Source organism: Sciurus carolinensis, chromosome 2, assembly GCF_902686445.1.
Source record: "Sciurus carolinensis chromosome 2, mSciCar1.2, whole genome shotgun sequence".
Taxonomy (NCBI): Eukaryota; Metazoa; Chordata; class Mammalia; order Rodentia; family Sciuridae; genus Sciurus; species Sciurus carolinensis.
Window position 1 is genome coordinate 49,875,339 of NC_062214.1, and position 19,714 is coordinate 49,895,052.

The 19,714-nt window shown below is 46.1% G+C and overlaps 1 protein-coding gene across 7 annotated transcripts in view; it reads right to left on the bottom strand.

Moving 5' to 3' along the window:
* Ninl (ninein like) overlaps positions 1-19,714 on the bottom strand; it is a 126,091-nt gene that overhangs the window by 36,765 nt on the left and 69,612 nt on the right. For all 7 annotated transcript variants that reach the window (XM_047539976.1, XM_047539979.1, XM_047539975.1 and 4 more), the window contains 7 exons: positions 15,888-16,078; positions 14,996-15,148; positions 12,612-12,785; positions 8,173-8,309; positions 7,349-7,489; positions 1,490-1,664; positions 268-378 (listed from right to left, as the gene is read on the bottom strand). In XM_047539976.1, coding sequence (XP_047395932.1) covers positions 268-378; positions 1,490-1,664; positions 7,349-7,489; positions 8,173-8,309; positions 12,612-12,785; positions 14,996-15,148; positions 15,888-16,078 — 1,082 coding nt within the window. The remainder of the gene's footprint in view (positions 1-267; positions 379-1,489; positions 1,665-7,348; positions 7,490-8,172; positions 8,310-12,611; positions 12,786-14,995; positions 15,149-15,887; positions 16,079-19,714) is intronic.

Consider the following 19,714-nt stretch of genomic DNA (forward strand, 5'->3'; position numbering starts at 1 on the left):
CTCTAACCGTCCTCCTTGCCCCCAACTCTGGGAATGGGTGTCTGAGGCCCATGCAAATGGTGCTGGCCCTGGTTACAGATGACACCCCACACTGTCATGAAGAGCCAGAACACAGAAGTAAGATAGCCATGCTAATTTTTTCTCTGTTCTAGAATTTCAGTAGAAAAACAATTCAGTCACCTATGTATTCTTTTTCAAGATGCAGACAGTTTTTACCCACTATCACAGGCTCCCCTCTGAAGACTCAGAATCAGCAGAAGGGCTTGCCTTGTCTTTCAGCACAAACTCCAGGTCGTTCTGCAGTTTCAGGACTAGCTTCTCGGAATCCGAAAGTTTTTCCACCACTTCCACAATCTCCTTCTGTAATCGGCTATTTTCCTATGAGACACAGGCCAGTGTTGACCAGGCTTAGGAACTGAAGGAGGATGTCAGCAGGTCACTTCTCTTTAAGTAGGAAGCTTGTACCAACAGCATTTGGAATCAGGGAACAACCCTTTGAAGGCAGGGCAACTATGTACCCACTGCCTCTGCACCGAACAGGTGGGGCTTTACCAAGATGGCTCACAGTCACCCCAGGCCTCAGCAATGATCCCTGCTTCCTGATTGTCTCTACTTCTCTTGCCCCCTACTCCCATGCTCAGAAAGGTTAAGGGTGATACAAGAAAAGGGTGAATGCATCATCCTCCTCCCCCGCCACCCCAGAACTGGGGATTGAGTCCAGGGGTACTCTATCACTGAGCAACAATGCCCAACCCTTTTTATTTTTTCAGACAGGGTTTCACCAAGTTTCTGAGGCTTGCCTCAAATTTGAATTTCTCCTGCCTCAACCTCCTAAATTGCTGGGATTATAGGTATATGCCTCTGTGCCTGACCTGAGCTATTTCCTAAATGATGAATTTGAAATTGCATCAATAGGGCTCAGAGGTCTACCAGGGAAGAAGGGTGGGATATGCAGACACTGGGGACTGCACTGAGAAGGGTCAAGAGACATGATTCCACAGACAAGGCTGGTAGGTACCTTCCAGAGGAGACAGACTGCCAGGAGGCAGGGCAGATGTGGAAGGAAGCCACTGGGTTCCAAGTTAGGAAGGGAGGAAAAACAGCACTGCAGGGACCAGGCACAAAGATGAGTGCCTCTAAATTTCAGCTGCCTGTCCTGCAGCCTGGAACCTCACTGGAGACAATACAGGGGGAGTTCAAGGCAGGGGACACTCACCAAAGCCATGTCTGCTTCAGGTCACAAACCTGGACTTTGGCAGGCTACTTTATATATGCTCCAAGATTCTGGGATACTGCCATGCTCGCTGCGGTGGCTGGCCCTCTTTGATCTCAGGTTACCTAACCTTGAGCAAAGAATGGGAGCTAGAGGGAGCCAAATATGACTCCTCATAAAGCTGAAGTGTTCTCCTTTGGCTGAGAATGTAACATCACCCTGCTCTGCCAATCATTTCTATCTTCATAGTGTGCCCCAGGGATGCACCCCACATACCTTTAGGGCCAGGGTGAGCTTCTCGTGGAGGCTGGCCTCCTCAGCCCGCAGGCGGCCCACATCCTGTTCCAGTGCAGCCCTCTGCCTGCAGGCCTGCTCCCAGATCAGCTCCCGCTCCATCTCCACCTCCGAGCGCAGGAGACTCAGCCTTCCCCTGTACCCCTCCTCCAGGTTCCTGTAACACAGCATGTACTCTATGTTGGGGCTCTTTGGTGATGCAACCTGCCTCCCCAGGGTCACTTTCTTCTTGGAAGTTCGACTGCCCCTAGCACTTGGCCAGCCATCTTGGACCTTGTCATCCTGCTCAGCAGATGGGGTTGCCTTTTGACACATGAACTGCTCACACAGGCTGCAGGTGGGTGCTCATCAGAGAAGGGATGCTGCTGGGTCACATGGTGAATGCCAGCACCTTGCCCTTGGAGTCCTGGGGTGAATGAAAGGGCAGAGCTCTTTGAGGTATGTCACACATTGATGCACAGCCTTTCCACCTACCGAACCTGCACTACACAGCAATGCACCACATTGCCCTGCAGCATCCCTTTGATAAGGCCTTTGACAGCAAATGTGTGTAAAAATCAGTCTCCCTCCATAAGACACAGGCCTTTTGGAAACAGGCAGCATGAAACCTATGGACAGTGAATTCTCAAGAGGGAATTCCCAGAAGGAAGATGTGTGGAGATTTCCCCCACCTCAAAATTTCCATTCATCTTTTGAAACAACCATTTCCATAAAATCTTAGTATTATCACTGAAACAGTCTGACATATTTCTCAAACCAAGTCTATTTAGACTTGAAGATGAGAGAGATTCTGGGACAGCTTCCAGCTGATAGAACCCAGGCTTTTAATCTTGCCTCAGAACTTTGAAGAAATACCCAAAGGGCAAGAAGACGGAAGGAAGATATCTGTTCCATAGGAAAAAACATTATGACAAATATGACTAACGCTTCACAATTATTTTGGCTAGTTTTAAAACTACTACTTTTACAACATACAATATTTGATCCTATCACCCCATTCTTCAGAAATCTTTAAAATATACAATAAAAAGAAAAAGGTTAAATAAAAGACGGCAGACCCACATAACAGGATGCTCTGTAGCCATCAGAAAAGTATATATAATATGTCATCTTATAAATTATTATGTGCATAGAAAAAAGAAGTGAAGGACATTGAAAAGAGTGATCCTTCCACTGGTAGGATTTCTGGTGTTATTTTTCTTTTTTATTTGTATTTTCTAATTTTTTTACTACATACATATTAAGAAAATCTAACCCGACCATAAAAGTTACCCACAGGAACCTACTGATAATTTCCCCACTGTTCACAGAATGAGATTCAACATCCCAAGAGGCTCTCTGGGCTTTGGCTCAGCATCTCTTCATGTGTCCCTCAACCAGATTCAGAGAGAGAGAACACCTTAGAGTTTATGATCCTAATTCCTAGAAAAGACATCACCAAGTTCTTTCCAGGGGGTTGGAAGTTAATCAAGCCTCACACGACCCAACTGGAGTAAATTAACTCTTGGTTACTCAAGGGGATGATCGATGATCCAAAGTCAATTTACTTTTAGATTGTTGGATATATCTGTTTAAAAAGGAGTCTTCTTTGTTGGGTATAGTGGCGCAGACCTGTAATCCCAGCAACCTGAGGGCTCAGGCAAGAGGATCACAAGTTCAAGACCATCCTTGGCAAATTGGCAAGACCCTAAGCAAATTAATAAGACTTAATTTGTCTCAAAATGAAAAATAAAAAGGGCTACGGATGTGGCTCAGGAGGTAAGTGCTCTAGGTTCAATCCCCAGTGCCAAAAAAATAAAAATCATGAAGCAAATGGTAACCATTGCTGAAAGAGACGTTAGGAGAATGGGGGGGTGGGTGTATCGAGACAGGAAATGACTTTCCAGTAACCTACCTATTGGCCTCTCTCAGTAAACTTTCGATCTTTTTTCAGTTTTTTTTTCCCTTTACGGTGCTGGGGATAGAAACCAGGGCCTTATGCATACTAGGCAAGTGCTCTACAACTGAGTTATACCCTTGACCCTTTTCATTTCTATTTTTAACAACAGTTTCACTCTGCAGATACCCAGAACAACTTCACAAGCAATTCTGGGAAGGCAGGGAACTAAGGAGAATAGCTTAGGGAAAAGATAAGCACCTTGTCAAGACAAGAGTAGCCTTCACTATGAGGATTTCCCAACTTGGCTATCAGGAACTCAGGTAGCCACAGTGTACACACAAAAGCTGGGCTGGCCTCTTCAGACACACCAGTTGAATGGAGACTGTCAACTGCTGATGGGAGCAGAAACATCACTGACTCACTTCTTTTTTTTAATTTTTTTATTTGTTCTAATTAGTTATACATGAAAGCAGAATGCTTTACAACTCATTGTACACAAATGGAGCACTTCTCTTCTCTGGCTGTATACCATGCAGAGTCACAGGTTTGTGCAATCATACAAGTACATAGGGTAATAATGTCCATCTAATTCCACCATCCTTCCCATGCCCACACCCCCTCCCCTTTTTTCCCTCCCCTCTGCCCAATCCAAAGTTCCTCCATTCTTCCTTGCTACCCACCCCCATTATGGATCAGCATCTGCATATCAGAGAAAACATTTGGCCTTTGGTTTTTGAGGATTGGTTTATTTCACTTAGCATGATATTCTCCAATTTCATCTGTTTATCTAAAAATGCCATAATTTCATTCTTCTTTAAGGTTGAGTAATATTCCATTGTGTACACATATTACATTTTCTTTATCCATTCATCTGCTGAAGGGCATCTAGGTTGGTTCCATAGTTTAGCTATTGTGAATTGAGCTGCTATAAACATTGATATGGCTGTGTCACTGTAGTATGCTGATTCCTTTGGGTATATGCTGAGGAGTGGGATAGCTGGGTCAAATGGTGGTTCCATTCCAAGTTTTCTAAGGAATCTCCATACTGCTTTCCAGAGTGGTTACATCAATTTGCAGTCCCAACAACAATGTATGATGTACCTTTTCCCCTTTACCAACACTTATGGTTGCTTGTATTCTTGATAGCTGCCATTCTGACTGGAGTGAGATGAAATCTTAGTTTTGATTTGCATTTCTCTAATTGCTAGAGACATTGAACATTTTTTAAATATATTTGTTGATCAATTGTACATCTTCTTCTGTGAAGTGTTATCTGTTCAGTTCCGTAGTCCATTTATTGATTGGGTTATTTGCTTTTTGAGTGTTAAGTTTTTTGAGTTCTTTATATATCCTGGAGATTAATGCACTATCTGATGTGCACGTGGTAGATATTTTCACTGACTCACTTAAACACTCCATTTGCAGGGGGCTCAAGATGGAAACCCTGGCACACTTCAACCACAGGAAGGTCAAGTGCCCTGACTATGTTACTTGGTAGGCTTCCAACATCTGGGCTTTTTGGCTTACCCAGACACCTCTTTATGGTGAAGTCACTATTTATTACCTCAGGACTAACTGCAAACACTTTTTAAGTTTGGTGAAAGGACACTTAATTTTGAGCTTTCTTGAAAATTACCAAAATCCTGCAAGGGCCTTCGATTTGGTAGCTGGTGGAAGCAAGTATATAACTATCCTGGTTCACACACTCACTCTTTCTCATACACACACACACACACACACACACACACACACATGTACTCACATACTTGTTCTTTCAGAAACACATCTGCACAGTCACTATCTCACACACACATATCCTGCCACAATGCCATTTCTTGCACATTCCTCCCAACACCACATCAAGGTATGTGTGGGTCTTGGCCTGCTGTGTTGGCCTTCCCCAGCCACTGTGGATGGGAAGGGGACATGGTAGGCATAAGTGGACACAGTAAAGAGTCCTGCCTTGACTAAAGCCTGCCCATGTGAATTGTTACATGTGGGAAGGTGGCTACTGTAGGAAGGGCAGTGGAGACCTGCTTCTACCCAGTGCAGACCTGAGTACACAGGTTGTAGAGAAGAACTGACTAAGGACCACAGCTGACCCGGAGCAAAGTGACCAAACTCTTGACTGCTTAGTGTTTCTTTCACTTAAGATTCCATTTTCTTGTACTCTCAAACTAAATAAGTTGTCTTAGAAACAGTACAAGCCTGGCACAGTGGCACACACTTGTAATCCCAGTGATTTGGGAGGCTGAGGCAGGAAGATTGCAGGTTCAAAGCCAGACTCAGTAACTTAGCAAGGCTCCAAGCAACTTAGTGAGTCCCTGTCTCAAAATAAAAAATATAAAAGGCTGGAGTTGTAGCTCAGTGGTTAAGAGCCCCCGGGTTCAATCCCTGACACGGAAACAAAACAAAACAAAACAGAAAAACTAGTGTAAGAATAGGAGCGAGAAGACTAGGTTTCAGTTTAATGCATCCTCACAAGATTGTGGGCAAGTTACTGAACTGCTTTGACTCTCTGTTTCTGAAAACAGAATTAAAAATGGCCTATTTGGGATTGCAAAGGCTCTTAGGTGAGATACCATCTGCATAGACAAAAGTATTCATATCAGCTTCATAAGCCAGAAAAGTCTTCATGGGAGCCTGAGAACATGTTGTCTCCTCAACTTCTGGGCCTCAGGCTGCATAGCTAAGGTGCCAGGGTATCTTTGGCAAAGGAAGAATGGGTTTTTGATCTAAACCCAAGGTTTAGTCAAATGCAAAGTGCCATGAGGCAGGTATTAGATGCTGAGTGTCCCATCCACTGGAACCAATCTGCAGCCTCTATGGCAGCCCAGGCTGTCTGCCACACCAAGAGAGGTGCTGTCCACAATTTCTCTGGCTCCTCCCAACCAACTCCCTGCTTATCTCTCTTCCCTACAAGTCACAATGATGCCAAGAGTCTCCTTGTTGGCTGAGTGCATGCTCCAAGGTGCACGTAAGACATATAAGGAAGGGTAAAAATGCCTACGAAATCCTTTTAACTGCCCGTGAGGGCTGTGTCAGAGGCTTTCTGTGTATCTTGAATGACACACACAGTGTAGGGACTGCTGTGAAAAAATGTCACTTTCAAATGCCACAAACACAGATGACAGGGGAGGCAAAGGTGACAGGACAGGTCTTCAGAGTGATCAAGACATCCCTGCCATCTTTCTCTTACTCCCTCTTTCTCTCCTTGTGTGGGGGAGGTGCATGGCTGAGCCCTGCTAGGGGCCACATGGTGGTAAGCACTGGGCTCTGGGCTGGCTCCACCCACTGCCCACTAAGACTCCCACAGTAAGTACAGGAAAGTCCCTTCCCTGCCACAGCCTGGGAAATCCTCATGGGTAGTATTTCCTCAAATGTTCTGGCTTATAAACCAGAGAGGACTTTTTGTCCTTTTCCCTGGTCTATCTAGCTGCCAACTCCACACACTGAAACCATACCAGGGCTTGGCTCAGCACACTGGAGTTGTAACATGTGAATTAGGTCTTGGTTCCTGGGTTCCTTCTACCTGCTGAGACAATCAGAGGCCATTCACCAGCCCCTCTCAAAGCATCTACAATCTCGCAGTCAAACAGGCACACATCCAGGTGATGAGCCTCCTCAGCTTTTAAAAGGCAGACCCTGAAGTATATGAGGGTAGAGCCAGGAGTTTTCCCCATAGCCCATGGACACAGAAAGCTGACACCAAGGCACTTTGCATCCACATCATAAAGACTGGGACTGCATTTTAGATGTACCTTCTCCTCTCAGAAAGGACATCCCCAAAGCTGTCTTCTGGCTCAGGTGAAACTCATGGTCTGAGCTCTGCATCACACACAATTGTGGCCTCAGCAGCCCTGTGCCAACCCCTGCTCTCAGTCAGGGATCAGAAGAGGCCCCCAGGTGAAGAGGTGCTACCATAGCTGCCCAGAAGTCACTGCTCTGGGCCCAGAACCTACTTGATTTTTTTCTCTGTCAGTTGCTCCAGGGCAGAGTGGCAGTCATCCATCTCTTTCACAAACTCCAGGTTCCTCTTCTCAGCTCTCTCTAGGTCCTGTCTTGCCTTATCTCGCTCCCGCACCAGCTGCTCCACTTGTCCTCTGCCACAGGAAGGAGACAGGTCAGATGGGGTCCCCACCATAGACCTGACATGCCCCACCTGGGCCCACTCTGGGTCCCATGAGTCCCATGTCTGTGTAATATGATAAAAACAGATGCATTAACAGGACCACATATGGGCCAGCACATGCTGACTTCACTGTCCCCACGACCACCTCCTAGTGTGTTTTCTACAGCTGCTATGTCCATTTGAGGGAGGAAGAGGGGGGAGCGGGGGGAGAGAGAGAGAGGAGAGGAGGGGGGGGAGAGAGAGAGAGAGAGAGAGAGAGAGAGAGAGAGAGAGAGAGAGAGAGGAAGCCCTCCCCCAATGCTTGGCAAGTAAAGTTTCTAGAAGGCTTTTGACCCAGGAAGTTTGCAACTAGAGCTCCTGCAGTGTGCCACATATCTAGATGAACTCAGGATGTGTGAGGATTTATCTGTGGGTCCTTTGTCTCCAGCTAGGCCAAGAGTCCTTGGATCCCAGATACCTAATCTGCAATGAATGCATAAAGGGAAGGAAAATATCAGCCACCATTATCCCTGTTGGTCACAGTCCTGCACTGCTGCCTGACATCTGAGCAAGTATAAGTGAGACTCTCAGAGAAAAAGGTGACTTGTGTGTGTGATCTTGGCTCTGGTCACCTCGCAGTTTTACCCCAATCCCCGGTCCCTGCTGGGTTCTTACTGGTGGTAGCTTAGCTCCTGACGGTAGCAGGCCAGAGCTGCCTGCTGGACAACACCATCAACTGTCAGGAGCTCATTGTCGAGGGCCCAGGTCAACTCCAAAAGGTTCACCTTCTCATCCATGCTGAAGTCCAGGCTCTGGAAGTAGCAAGCCCCAGTGGGCACAAGAGGATGAGGAGCTTCTCCAAACATACTTCCTTGCTTTCCTAAGGACAGTCCAGGGACCCAGATCCATAATGTCTATTGCCCGCCAGTAACTATCTCTCTTTGACTACGAAAGTCTCCCGTTGGGGGAATGCCTATTCAGCCCCAAGTAACTCTAGAGGCTGCCCCTACTTCCTTATCATGAGGCGTCCCCCACGGTATTCCTCTAAACACGAGGCCACCTATCCCTATCAACACTGTTCTCGGTCATCCTTGTCTCTGCCTCAGGGGTGGGTGCTACCCAGGCTGGGCAGAGCCCCCTTGTCTAGAGAAAGTCTGAGGTGCAAGAAGGGCATAACAAGCACCTCATGGGGACTGAAGTGGAGACCAGGGAGGCAGGTCCTTTATCCCTCGGAAGCCAACTGTTTTAAGTCCTGAATAAGACTTAGGAAGCCCCACATGAGGAGGCTTGCCCAGCAGCTAACAAAGCAAGACAGGAGAGACAAGGGGAGTCCCAATACCACCACTTGACTCAGATGCTGCCATACCTGAAGTCCATTTCCCTGGCACCCACTCAGGTCCCTAAGATTCTCCTTTTGACTAAGCTATTTGCATTGGGGTTTTGCCATTTCAAACTAAGAGAATTCTGATTCATCTATCTCTATGAAACACATATAAGGATAGATGATTCTGTCAGTAGAATGATCTATCACACAGGGGAGCCATAGCCATGTGCATCCCAGAGAGATTCTGTTTCCCTTCAGAATTTGAAAAAATCAAGTTAAAAGAACAATTTATGTCATGTGTATCTTACAATAATACAAAAAGAACAGAACACCCTTGGTTCAATTGGCCAGTAACTAATGTTTTACCACACTAGTTTTTTCATCATCAAGTATTCCTGACTCCTGCTTCCTACTATGACTTCTAAAAAATTATGAAGTCACACAAGGATCCAGAAGCAGGCATCACATCAGAGTCTATGGGAGAAGGTGCCATGACATGCCCAGTTCCCCTGGGGGGTTGGGGTTGCTCCTGAGAAATGAAGACTTGAATTTCACAGCTGTCCACTTTCTAGCATCTCTGGATAAGAGATGGGGAGCACATGGAGCAGCAGGACACTGAGACTGCTATGACACAGCACACCCTTCTCTGCAAGGGTATCACCAGAGGGGGTGTGGAGAAGTGATAGAAAATTGCCACAGCTGCAGCTGCCTGATCGAAGAGCAGGAGTCATCAGAAACTACAGTGGCTCGTGTGGGAGTCAGCCTCCAAGAGAGCCCATGGCTCCTGGCCTTCTGAGTGCTCTGCTTCCACGCTAAACAGAATCGATGGTGTAACAAACAGAATACTAAGGAAGCAACAGCATGTGATATGCAGGCCTAAGTCACCAGACATGTGGTCGCCTCCTTGCTCTGACCACTCCTTCTGCAGCAGCCAGCTGCCATGTTGTAAGGACACTTAAGCAGCCCTAGTGAGAGGTCCACATGGCAAGGGACAAAGGCCTGCTGCCTGTGGTGAGCATCAACCTGTCACTTGTGTGAATGCACCATCCTGAAAGTGATCTCCAGCCCAAGATGGGCCTATGGAAGACTGTGGCACTGGCTAACATCTGCCTACATCCTCACAAGGGGTTAGGACCATCCTGCTCAGCAAATCCCAAATAACTTATCCACAGAAACTGTATGAGGCAAGAAATGGTATATGTATTGTAGGGTATGATGTAGTGATAATCTGCTAATGAGTGAGGGTCTTCTCTCAGAGCAGCACCAGGAGGAACATCTTCATCACGGGCCCCACTGTGGATGTAGGTAAGAAGTGCAATGGCACTGGCTGGAGACCTGGAGGAGCCAGGTGTGTGATATCTGGAGATACGCAAGCCAAGGACTCTCTCTGCCAGAGCTTCCCTCCCAGAAGAAAGATCTCTCAGGTGCTCACTGCTCTTTAAAGGGTCAGAGACCTGTGCTACTGCTGGCAGCTCCACGAAGCAGTTATTAGTAACCTCATGTGGCAGAAAGGGCCCAGATGTGGAGTAACAGATGTCTCAATGACATTCCACCCATCCTGAGTTCCAGGTAAGCTACTGACTCCATCTGGGTCCAAGTCGCCCCACTGTCAAGAACACATAGGAGCACCTTCAGGACTAATGTGAGGATTCAATAAGGTCACACGCTCGACAGGTACTTGCTTGGTATCTAGGCGCTGAGAGAGATTCATTCAACTTTGTTGCTATCTCAATAAAATAAAACCAAAACCTGAAAGCAATTGGTAAATTACAAAAGAAATGAGAACACCATCTGATAAAAAGAAAGCAATAGCCAGGTATGGTGGGGCACACCTGTAATCCTAGTGGCTTGGGAGGCTGAGGCAGGAGGATCGAAAGTTCAAAGTCAGCCTCAGCAATGTACCAAGGCCCTAAGCAACTTAGCAAGAACCTGTTTCAAAAAGTTTTTTAAAAATTTAACATTAAAAATGGTGGGTAGGGGGAGCTCAGTGATTAAGCACCCCTGGGTTCAATCCCTGGTACCAAAACAAAAAACAATAAAAGGAGTGAGTTCTGAAATAATGGAAAAGGCAAGACAAAGCCTCATCACTGATCAGACCAGGACAGCAGCCAGGATGCCTTTCCTTGCACCAAGGAAATATCAGCAGAGCAGTTCTGCTCTCTATCTTCCCTGAATGAAAGTTTTGGTGATCCCAACTTAGCCTCTGATTTTCTGAACAATCATGATGGCAGCTGTCCAGACATGGCTTTGCCATTCTGACAGGGATAGTAAAGAGATGGCAAAGGCTAAGTTTGGGGTCCAGAGGGTCTCCACCCACAGAGGCACGCTTTTTTTGGACTCCTTTATGCCCTGTTGGTTTTCACTAACAGGGATGTTTTTGGAAACAATATGACAGAGCCTGCAAAGAGTTAAAAAGTGTAATTTCAGGAATACCATACAAAGAATTGCAGCATAATCCAAATTGTAAGAACAAAGTTGTAAACTATTTATAAAATCATCATAATTCCTTAATGTAACTATCATAATTTTTGCAAATATAAAATGGAATCTTTAATCTAATAAAGAATAAAAATATTCTCAAAAAAAAAATTGCAGCATAGAAGCATGAGAATGTTTTTATAAATACTGATATTTCTAATAGGGAAAAATCTGGAAACAACTTACACTGTCTGAGAGTGGACACATGAATTAGCCAGATACATGGTATGATATCAATTCTGAAAAAAACTTCTAAAGTAGAATGTATATGTATTTTTTATGTGCCAGGAAAAAAACTACAGAATACCCACCAAGCTGTCAGTTGTTGCCCCTGGCTTGGAGCTCCAGGAATGGAAACAAAACAGGGACAGCCTTACTTCCTTATTTTATAGATTTCTGTATATATGAGAATTTTTTAAAACAGTATTCGGGATTGAACTCAGGGTCCCTCTGTCATTGAGCTTTACATCCTCAGTTCTTTTTTAAATTTTTATTTTGATACAAGGTCTTGCTAATTTGCTGAGGTTGGCCCCAAACTTGCAATCTGCCTATTTCAGCCTCCTGAATAGTTAGCTGGGATTGCAGATATGCTTACAGTGCACCAGCCAGCAGACAACTTTTTTTTATTAAAAAAGTAAAATCTGAAAACGAAAATAATAAATCTAGCTCATGGCACTTCCCCAAGGCATTCTTTCCCTTGCCCATCTGTTCCCTGTGAACCTCTGACTCTGCCACTCCAGGGCAGAGCTCTCTCCAAATCCTGAGGGCTGGCCCTATGGCCTCAGAAGGAAGCTTCCTGGGTGCCCTAAAGAACAGGAGTCTGGTAAAGAAGAATGGGCCTCTCACTTTCAACCCCTGGTGGGGAAGGGTGTGTGGAGAGTGGGCACTATTGCAGGGGACTCTGAGCAATTCTGGTTCCCTATGGACTCTTCAGAACACTAGTGACAGTGGCACCCATTAGACCTCTTCACTAATTTGTGGCACTTGCCTCCTTTGTGTGGCAAGGGGGGAAAGTATGTAGACACAGTAACTTAACTTCAAATGCATTTTTTCAGACCCTTATTTCCTCTGTATTTTATGTATCATCTTTTAAAATGTAAATTTCTTATATTATAATAGCAGAAATTGAAGGAAAAGATGTTTCCTCCAAGATTTTCCTATAAGGAATATTCTGCATAGAGCACACAAACTGCCCTGTTCCTAGCATGGGGTGCTCTTTCCATCTTTCTCTGTGGAAACAATGCCCCCCACCCAGCCCAACTGCCCCCTGGATGCCACCCACCAGGGCAGCTGTGAATGGTCAGTTCCAAACCTGCAAGATCTCCCTGCCATTCTGAATCCCTTCCCGTGCCCACGTAGCGATGACCTGCTCAGGAAAGGCAAAGCCACTACCATCATCAACACTGGAGAAGAAGCGCAGGCCTGAGCACACAGACACAAGAGATGAGGTGGTGGGGGTAGTGTGGCAGCCATTCTCCTCTGAGACCTGCACAATGGAAAAGGAAGATGCCCTGAGCACATGGGTGACTGGAAGCCAGAGCATCTGTACATTTTAAGGCTTTCCACTCTTACCAGCCTGTGCTTAGCACAATGCCTTCTCATTTAGGTGTAAAACAAGAACAACTCAGGTTATCATTAGCTTCTTTTCCTAGACAAAAGAGGCAGGGCATAGGATATGTCCAAAATCACATGGATCTTCAGGGAACAGTACAGGGATCTGTACCCAGGGACCCTGACCCCTGACCCCATGCTCTCTCAAGGACCCCCAGGCACCTGCTCTGGTAACTGTACATTTGAGGCCTCATACATGGGTGGCCTGACAATCAGTCCTGGCTAGCACATGATTTAACATTAAGGGGTTTTGTCATTTCTTCTCTCAGGTAGTAATAGTGTGCACCTGGTCTTACAAAGGAAGAGTCTGGGAAGATACATGCCATACCAGGTAAATTCACTTTGAGAAAAGAAATGATAGGCCCCAAGCAGAATTTCTTTACAACTCAGAGGCCACAGCTCATGGTTTTGCACTGTTGGTGAGTTTTATGAAAAAGGCAAAATCTCTCAGCCATAAAGTTGCCTCTGAGGCTTCAGTAGTATAAGAATTCAAAGGGCAAGAATGATTTCCATGTTGTTTTCTGCCCCAGGTAGGGTCCTTCCCTTTAAGCCTCTGCTGTCTGGGACAGCAGGACTAGGGATGGCAGGACTTCCTGAATAACAGGACCTCTGCTCACCAGGCTCTCTCCACACCCAGAAATACCTTCTCCCTGCCCTACATGGCACCTGTGGTGGCCTTGGTGGATGTCTGTATACAGTGGATGTATGTGTATGCAGTATGTGTATATACATTAGGTGCACAAATACAGTGGATGTGGATGTGTGTACAGTGAGTACATATGAACAGTGAAGAGTGGGTTTGCAGTGTGTGTGTGTGTGTGTGTGTGTGTGTGTGTGTATACACATACACAGTGTGCACATACACAGTAGGTATATGTGTATGCAGCTGTGCATGGGCCTCAGGTATACAGAGTATGGGGCAATGAAGGAAAATCACCCAGTGTCCGCAGTGCCCAGGAGAACAGAAGCAGCTCACCAAGGCAGGAAGTGAGGTGGGCCATATACGTTGGGAGGGACTACAGCCTCTAGACATTTGTAACTGCAGAACCTTGGCAGGTTAGACTACTGAGTAAGGAGCCCACTAATGGAAAATGTGGGACCCACGGTCCTCTTCAGCTGCCAGACCGGGGCCCAGGGGTGACTGATGACCTCTGGACAGAGGCACAGACACTCTAGGACCCTGCTCCAGAGGCCAAAAGTGGCAAACAGAGACAGTTTTATTCAGAGGAGGTGTCTAACTAAACCAGCATGGGGCATGGTTCACTGGGACTCCATTTCAGTCTTTCTCACCTGTAGGGACTAACACCTTTCTTCTTCACTTGTTCTCATTAATTTTAGTCAGAAACTTAAGACTGTCAGATGTACCCACCCCTAGTAAGGGGACAGCACTACTGGTCCTATATGATGCCCACCAGTAAAAAAGCATCCACACTATATCCCCAGAACAACTGTGCCATCCTGTCCCAGTGCTGAGAGAAACAGTGCTGGGTCACTGAACAAAGTCACAATTTAAATAGCTGCCCAAAATTCACTTTCCTCAAATAGCATGGAGATGTGATATGTGCAAAAGGTAAAATTCAGAACCGCAGAATGGGAAGAACTCAGCTAAGAAACATTGAGGATGGATTCTAGATAAGGTATAGCAGAAGACTTTGGCAGTCAACCCTCAAAACCCAATGGGGAAAAGGTAGGGAGGGATTCTCTTTTGGAACATATTACCATACCCACAATTGAGAAGACCCACTGAGGAAATGCTGTGTCCCACACAGTGTTCATCATCCTCCAGAACCCCTAAAGGGGTTGACTGAACTGTCCCCATCTTACAGATGGGCCCGAAACTCAGAGAAGGTGAGTAACTCACCCTGTGATACACAGATGGGTAAAAGAAACACTGGATCACCCCCCAGGTCTGTGTGGTTCCAAAATCTAAGCCACAAAGTTTCACATGTACATAAGTATATGCACACACTGAGCCAGCTTCTGAGCACTTCAAGCAGTGACAGCAGCAGAGAGGTCAGCATCCTCAGTCATCAGGGAGTGACAACAGCTACTGCTGGAGTTTGAGATTTAAGTGCTCCATTTTACCTGATAATGAGACCAGGGCTTGCTTGATTTGAGCAGGGCAGAAGATTCCAGAAGTGAAGCAGGCTCATGATTGAACAGGCCAACCTGGAATTCCGCAAGACTCACTCTGCCATCTCCATCTTGATCCAATTTGTTAAACAGGTCTTCAAGTTCCTAGACAAAGACCAGCACCTTCAGGCTTAGAGTGTCACCTCCCTCCCTCCCTCTGGCACCAAGCGCTCAGCAAGGGCAGTCTGTTTGTCCTTATCCAAACCCAAAGCTGTATAGGCCACTTTCTTAAGGCCTCCTAACTCTGTCTTTTGAAACTTATACAGCCTCACTGGGTTCCAGCCTATTGTGTGTGGAACTTTCTAATTCCACAGATACTCAGTATCTTAGGGGGAACAGGAACTTGCTGAACCCTAAGGAGATATACAAAGGAAGCATGGCCAGGCCCAGAAGTTCACAGGCGAGCAAGGGCACAGGGCTACAAAGAACTTTAACAAGGTGGGACCTGCTCATCACCATGACTGCCCTTTATCCAGCACCCATTCAGGATGGGGGCCACCAGCTGCTGTGAAGACAGGCAGGCTCATAAATAATACACTGGGTTGAGAAGTAGAAGGGGGTCATGCCGAGAAGGGAAAGGGTATTCATTCCAGACAGAGGGAGGACTCTGAGCAAAGGCATTACAAGTACCCAGCATGTTTGAGAGCAAAATAAATTTGTGAGGCAGGCTTTTAAAGGTATCTAGGGTTTAGCTTTGGGCAGAAGCACTGGGAGCCAGCAAAGGATTTTAGATCACAAAGTGTTAGAACTGTCCCAGTGTCTGAAGGGTGAAGGGATTTTTCAGGTGCAACACTGAACTGTGACCACAGCAAAGTTGCTAGGGTGGCCCACCTAGGTCTCTCACCTCTTTCTCAAGTCCATGGAGTCCGATGCTCTGGCAGACCACAGCCAATTCCTGCTCATTCAGGTGGCCACTGCTGCCAACTCCCAACTCTTCCCAGATGCCCAGTACCTGCCTCTCAGGTGTGTCCAAGGAGGGACTGCAGGGCTTTTGGGAGCTCCCAAAGACCTCAGAACTCCAGGTTTGCAGCTGGCCTGAAGCAAAGCAAAGGGGATTCACAGTTAAATCCTGATAAATACACAGTGAAATATTCAGAGCCTTAAAAATAAGATGGGGGGCTGGGGAGATAGCTCAGTTGGTAGAGTGCTTGCCTTGTAAGCACAAGGCCCTGGGTTCAATCCCCAGCACTGCCAAAAAAAAAAAAAAAAAAAGGTGGGGGTAGGGAGGAAGAAGGAAATTCTGCCATCTGTGACATCATGGATGGATCTAGAGGACGTCATGTTAAGTAAAATAAGCCACGCACAGAAGGACAAATCTGCATGATCCCACTTGTATGTGGAATCTAAAACTACACGGAACTTTTGGTAACAGAGAGTAGAATGGAGGTTATCAGGGGCTGGGTTGGGCCAGAGGAAAAAAGGAGATGTTGGCTAAAGAACACAAAGCTTCAGTTATAAGATGATTAAGTACTGGAAACCTAATGTACAATACAGTGACCACAGTTAATAATCACGTATTGACTACTGAAATGTGCTAAGAGATATCTGATGTGCTCTCTGGAAATACATGCAAGAGTAACTATGAGAGACCCTTCCTTTGAAGTACCTGTCCCTCAGGCTCAGCAATGAGAAGACTCTGCCATACTGGTTTCATCTCTCCTCCATTTTCGTATTACTAAAAGTATTGGAAACCCCAGATTTCATGTGATTTCACCTCCACATATTTAGAATAAATTTCTAGAAAATGTGTACATTTCCTTACATTCATCACAATGCCACTATTATGCCTAAAAAATCAACAGTAATTTCCTGTCTCATAAATATCTCCATACAGTTGATTCAATTGCATCAGTGTCCAAACTCCTTGGCTGCTGACACTTGGCTGTTATTTTTTTCAATTACGAGCACCTCTCCTGCCCCTTAGGAGATGAGATCTATTGTTCCATCATGGATTATTTGCTGGCATCTCTGTAGTGTCATTTAACTTATTTCTCTATCCCCAACGTTTCTCATGAACCTGAAATTAGCATCAAAGGCTAGTTTGGAATCGGACTCAGCTTTTTGTTGTTTTATTTTTTGCACAAATCCTTTGTAGGTAGTGCCAGTAAGTCATGCACCTTACTCAGGAGGTACAGGTGTCTTCAACAGCGGGTGTGAGTGATAGCTGTCCAGTATATGTAACCTTTCCTCTTCATCTGATTGGCTTCCTGACGTGTTTAAAACTTAGCCAGAGGAAGCAACTTGTGGAGAATAGACACTGGGGCATCCATGAGGATGTATCTATTAACTATGTGTCAAGACAGATGTGCCCCTCTATACCTTATCTACATTGCCCAGCCCAATGCAGGAAGAAGGATCACTTCTACCGAAAGCAGACTTGAAGTAATGAAAGTTCTGTTTCAGAGGTCTGGATCTTTCAGGCAGATTAGTTTTGTTGACATTAATTACTTTCATAACCCAACTAGAAATATGAAGGTCACTGTCCCCCAAGGAATGCTAGGCCTGTGCACTCATGAATGATACTGTGGGGAAATGATACTGTTGAGGAAAACACAGGAAAGGGCCTACAGCCCAGTCTGATGGAAATTGCAGGGGACTCTGCCCAAGGATGAGGGCTTTTTTTGGTGCAGGACACTGACAGCCACAGATTCTACCCAGAGCTCACAGATGGAATAAAGCACAGCCAGTGGTCCTAGCTTCCTGAGATGGCCTTGCACCTCTGCCAGCTCCATCCACATGCCCTGCAGGCACCTGCCAGTTAATTAATCAACTGGGGGAGCTGCAGGTCTCCCACAGTCTGAAGAGAGCTCCATTTATGGTCAGCCAGCTCCAGACTCTTTCCCCCATCACTGTGACCCTGCACCCCAAAGCATTAGTTCCTCCCATCACTGTCCTCTTCAAAGACAGTGACAATTTCCTGCTTTCCTTCAGGCTGCACAGATGTCTGGTTTTAAGGACCTCAGTCTGTTCCCTACATGTCTATCAACACCTCCAGTTTTTCTGTTTATTGAAGCACATAACATCCTTCCATTCTAGTTCCCTCACTCTTTGGAAATGCCTGCCCTCTTCCTTTCAAACTTCCCCAACAGCAGTTTAAAAGCACGGTTTCAAATTTTTTTGACACTCCTGCCATCAGAACATGAAATATGCAGCCCCCTCTTCTCCAATCAAACAAGGAGTCTTGTGACAGTTCCAACCAAGATGGCGGAAGGGATGCTTATGTGGCTTTTGGACAGTATGCTAGAAGGCAATCCCAGTTTTCTTACGGGATCACGTGCACTAGAGGCCCCGAGACACCATGCTATGAGGAAGTCCAGCCACTCTGAGGCAATTTTCACCCAAGGCCCTAAACCCAGACATGTGAGTGACCCTTCACACAATTTCAGACTCAGTCTCTGTGTGTCTCAGGTGAGGCCCTGGACATATCATGGAGCCCATTCTATCTTGTCACATTCTCCAAACTTCCCTGGGCACTCCAGTCAGTTCATTTCTCAGAGAAGTTGTACAACAGTGTTACAAGAAGTTTGAGCTCTACAACCCAAATGCCTGGCATAAACCTCAATTTTGTTCTCAAGTTCACTCAGACTGTCACCTCTGGGCCTTGCTTGGACTGTGCTACAGGAGAGGTGCCTAAAACCTTACTCCACTGGGGCAGCTCCTCAGGGTTGACATTATGGCTGCATGCTTATCCCACACTTACATCATCATTTTCTCACTTCTGCAGCATCACATAGGTCAATGGTTAATTCCACACTGTTACCTATGTTTTGCAATGTTTGCCATCGTCACTGGTCTTGACTCCCCAGTTAGCACTCTAGAATTCTTATATCATCAAATGTATTCTAAGTAAATACAAGAAAAAGTGAAAAAAGACGTCCCTGTCCTAAGAGCTTCCATTCCCCTCCGAGGACAGTAACTATGAAGACTTTTTTTTGCCTGGACTTCCAAAAGGCTTCAGTACCCACAGGAGCACGTAACACATGCACCACCCCAGAAAGGTGAGGATAGATTTCGTGTCCCACTCACACCCAGCTTCCATTCCCAGCCCTGGGTCTTGTAGACAGTGCCACAGCAACAAAAACAGCAGAGCTCTCTGTTTTCTAGCTCTGCAGTATTGTGATGCTAACAGGCTATGATTTGCTCATGTATTGCTGGCCTCTGTTGCTACATAGGGCTCTCAAGGAACAGGACCATGTCTTACACTCTACTGGGGGCAAAGATAGGACCTTGGCAGGTGCCAAGACAGCCCCTTCAAATCAAGGAGTAGCTCTGTCCAGGTTTGGCAAACTAGGAAGGATGAGCAGGGCCAATCCTGGGCATGACCAGGCCAAGCATGGCCCTCCAGCCTGATACATCAGACCCACACCTGTCAGTTGGGTCATATCAGAAACCTGTCATATCAGAAACGCATGGACCATGACACATGGTAGAATCACATTTTTCCTTTGGCCAGTGGCTTCTGCCTCTGGATCTGACCTCAGGGGAAGCTGAGGACCAAGTGACCTCCTCATGGCTGTGATACCAATATTCTTGGAGAAGAAGACAACCAGGAACACCACCCAGAGCATGCATTTCCCAAGCAGTTATTCTTGTGGCTGTGCTCTGTCCAAAGATCCAGCTCTTCGAGTTTTCAAAGCCCTGGTCAAACGCCCAGAACATCAAAGAGGAGGT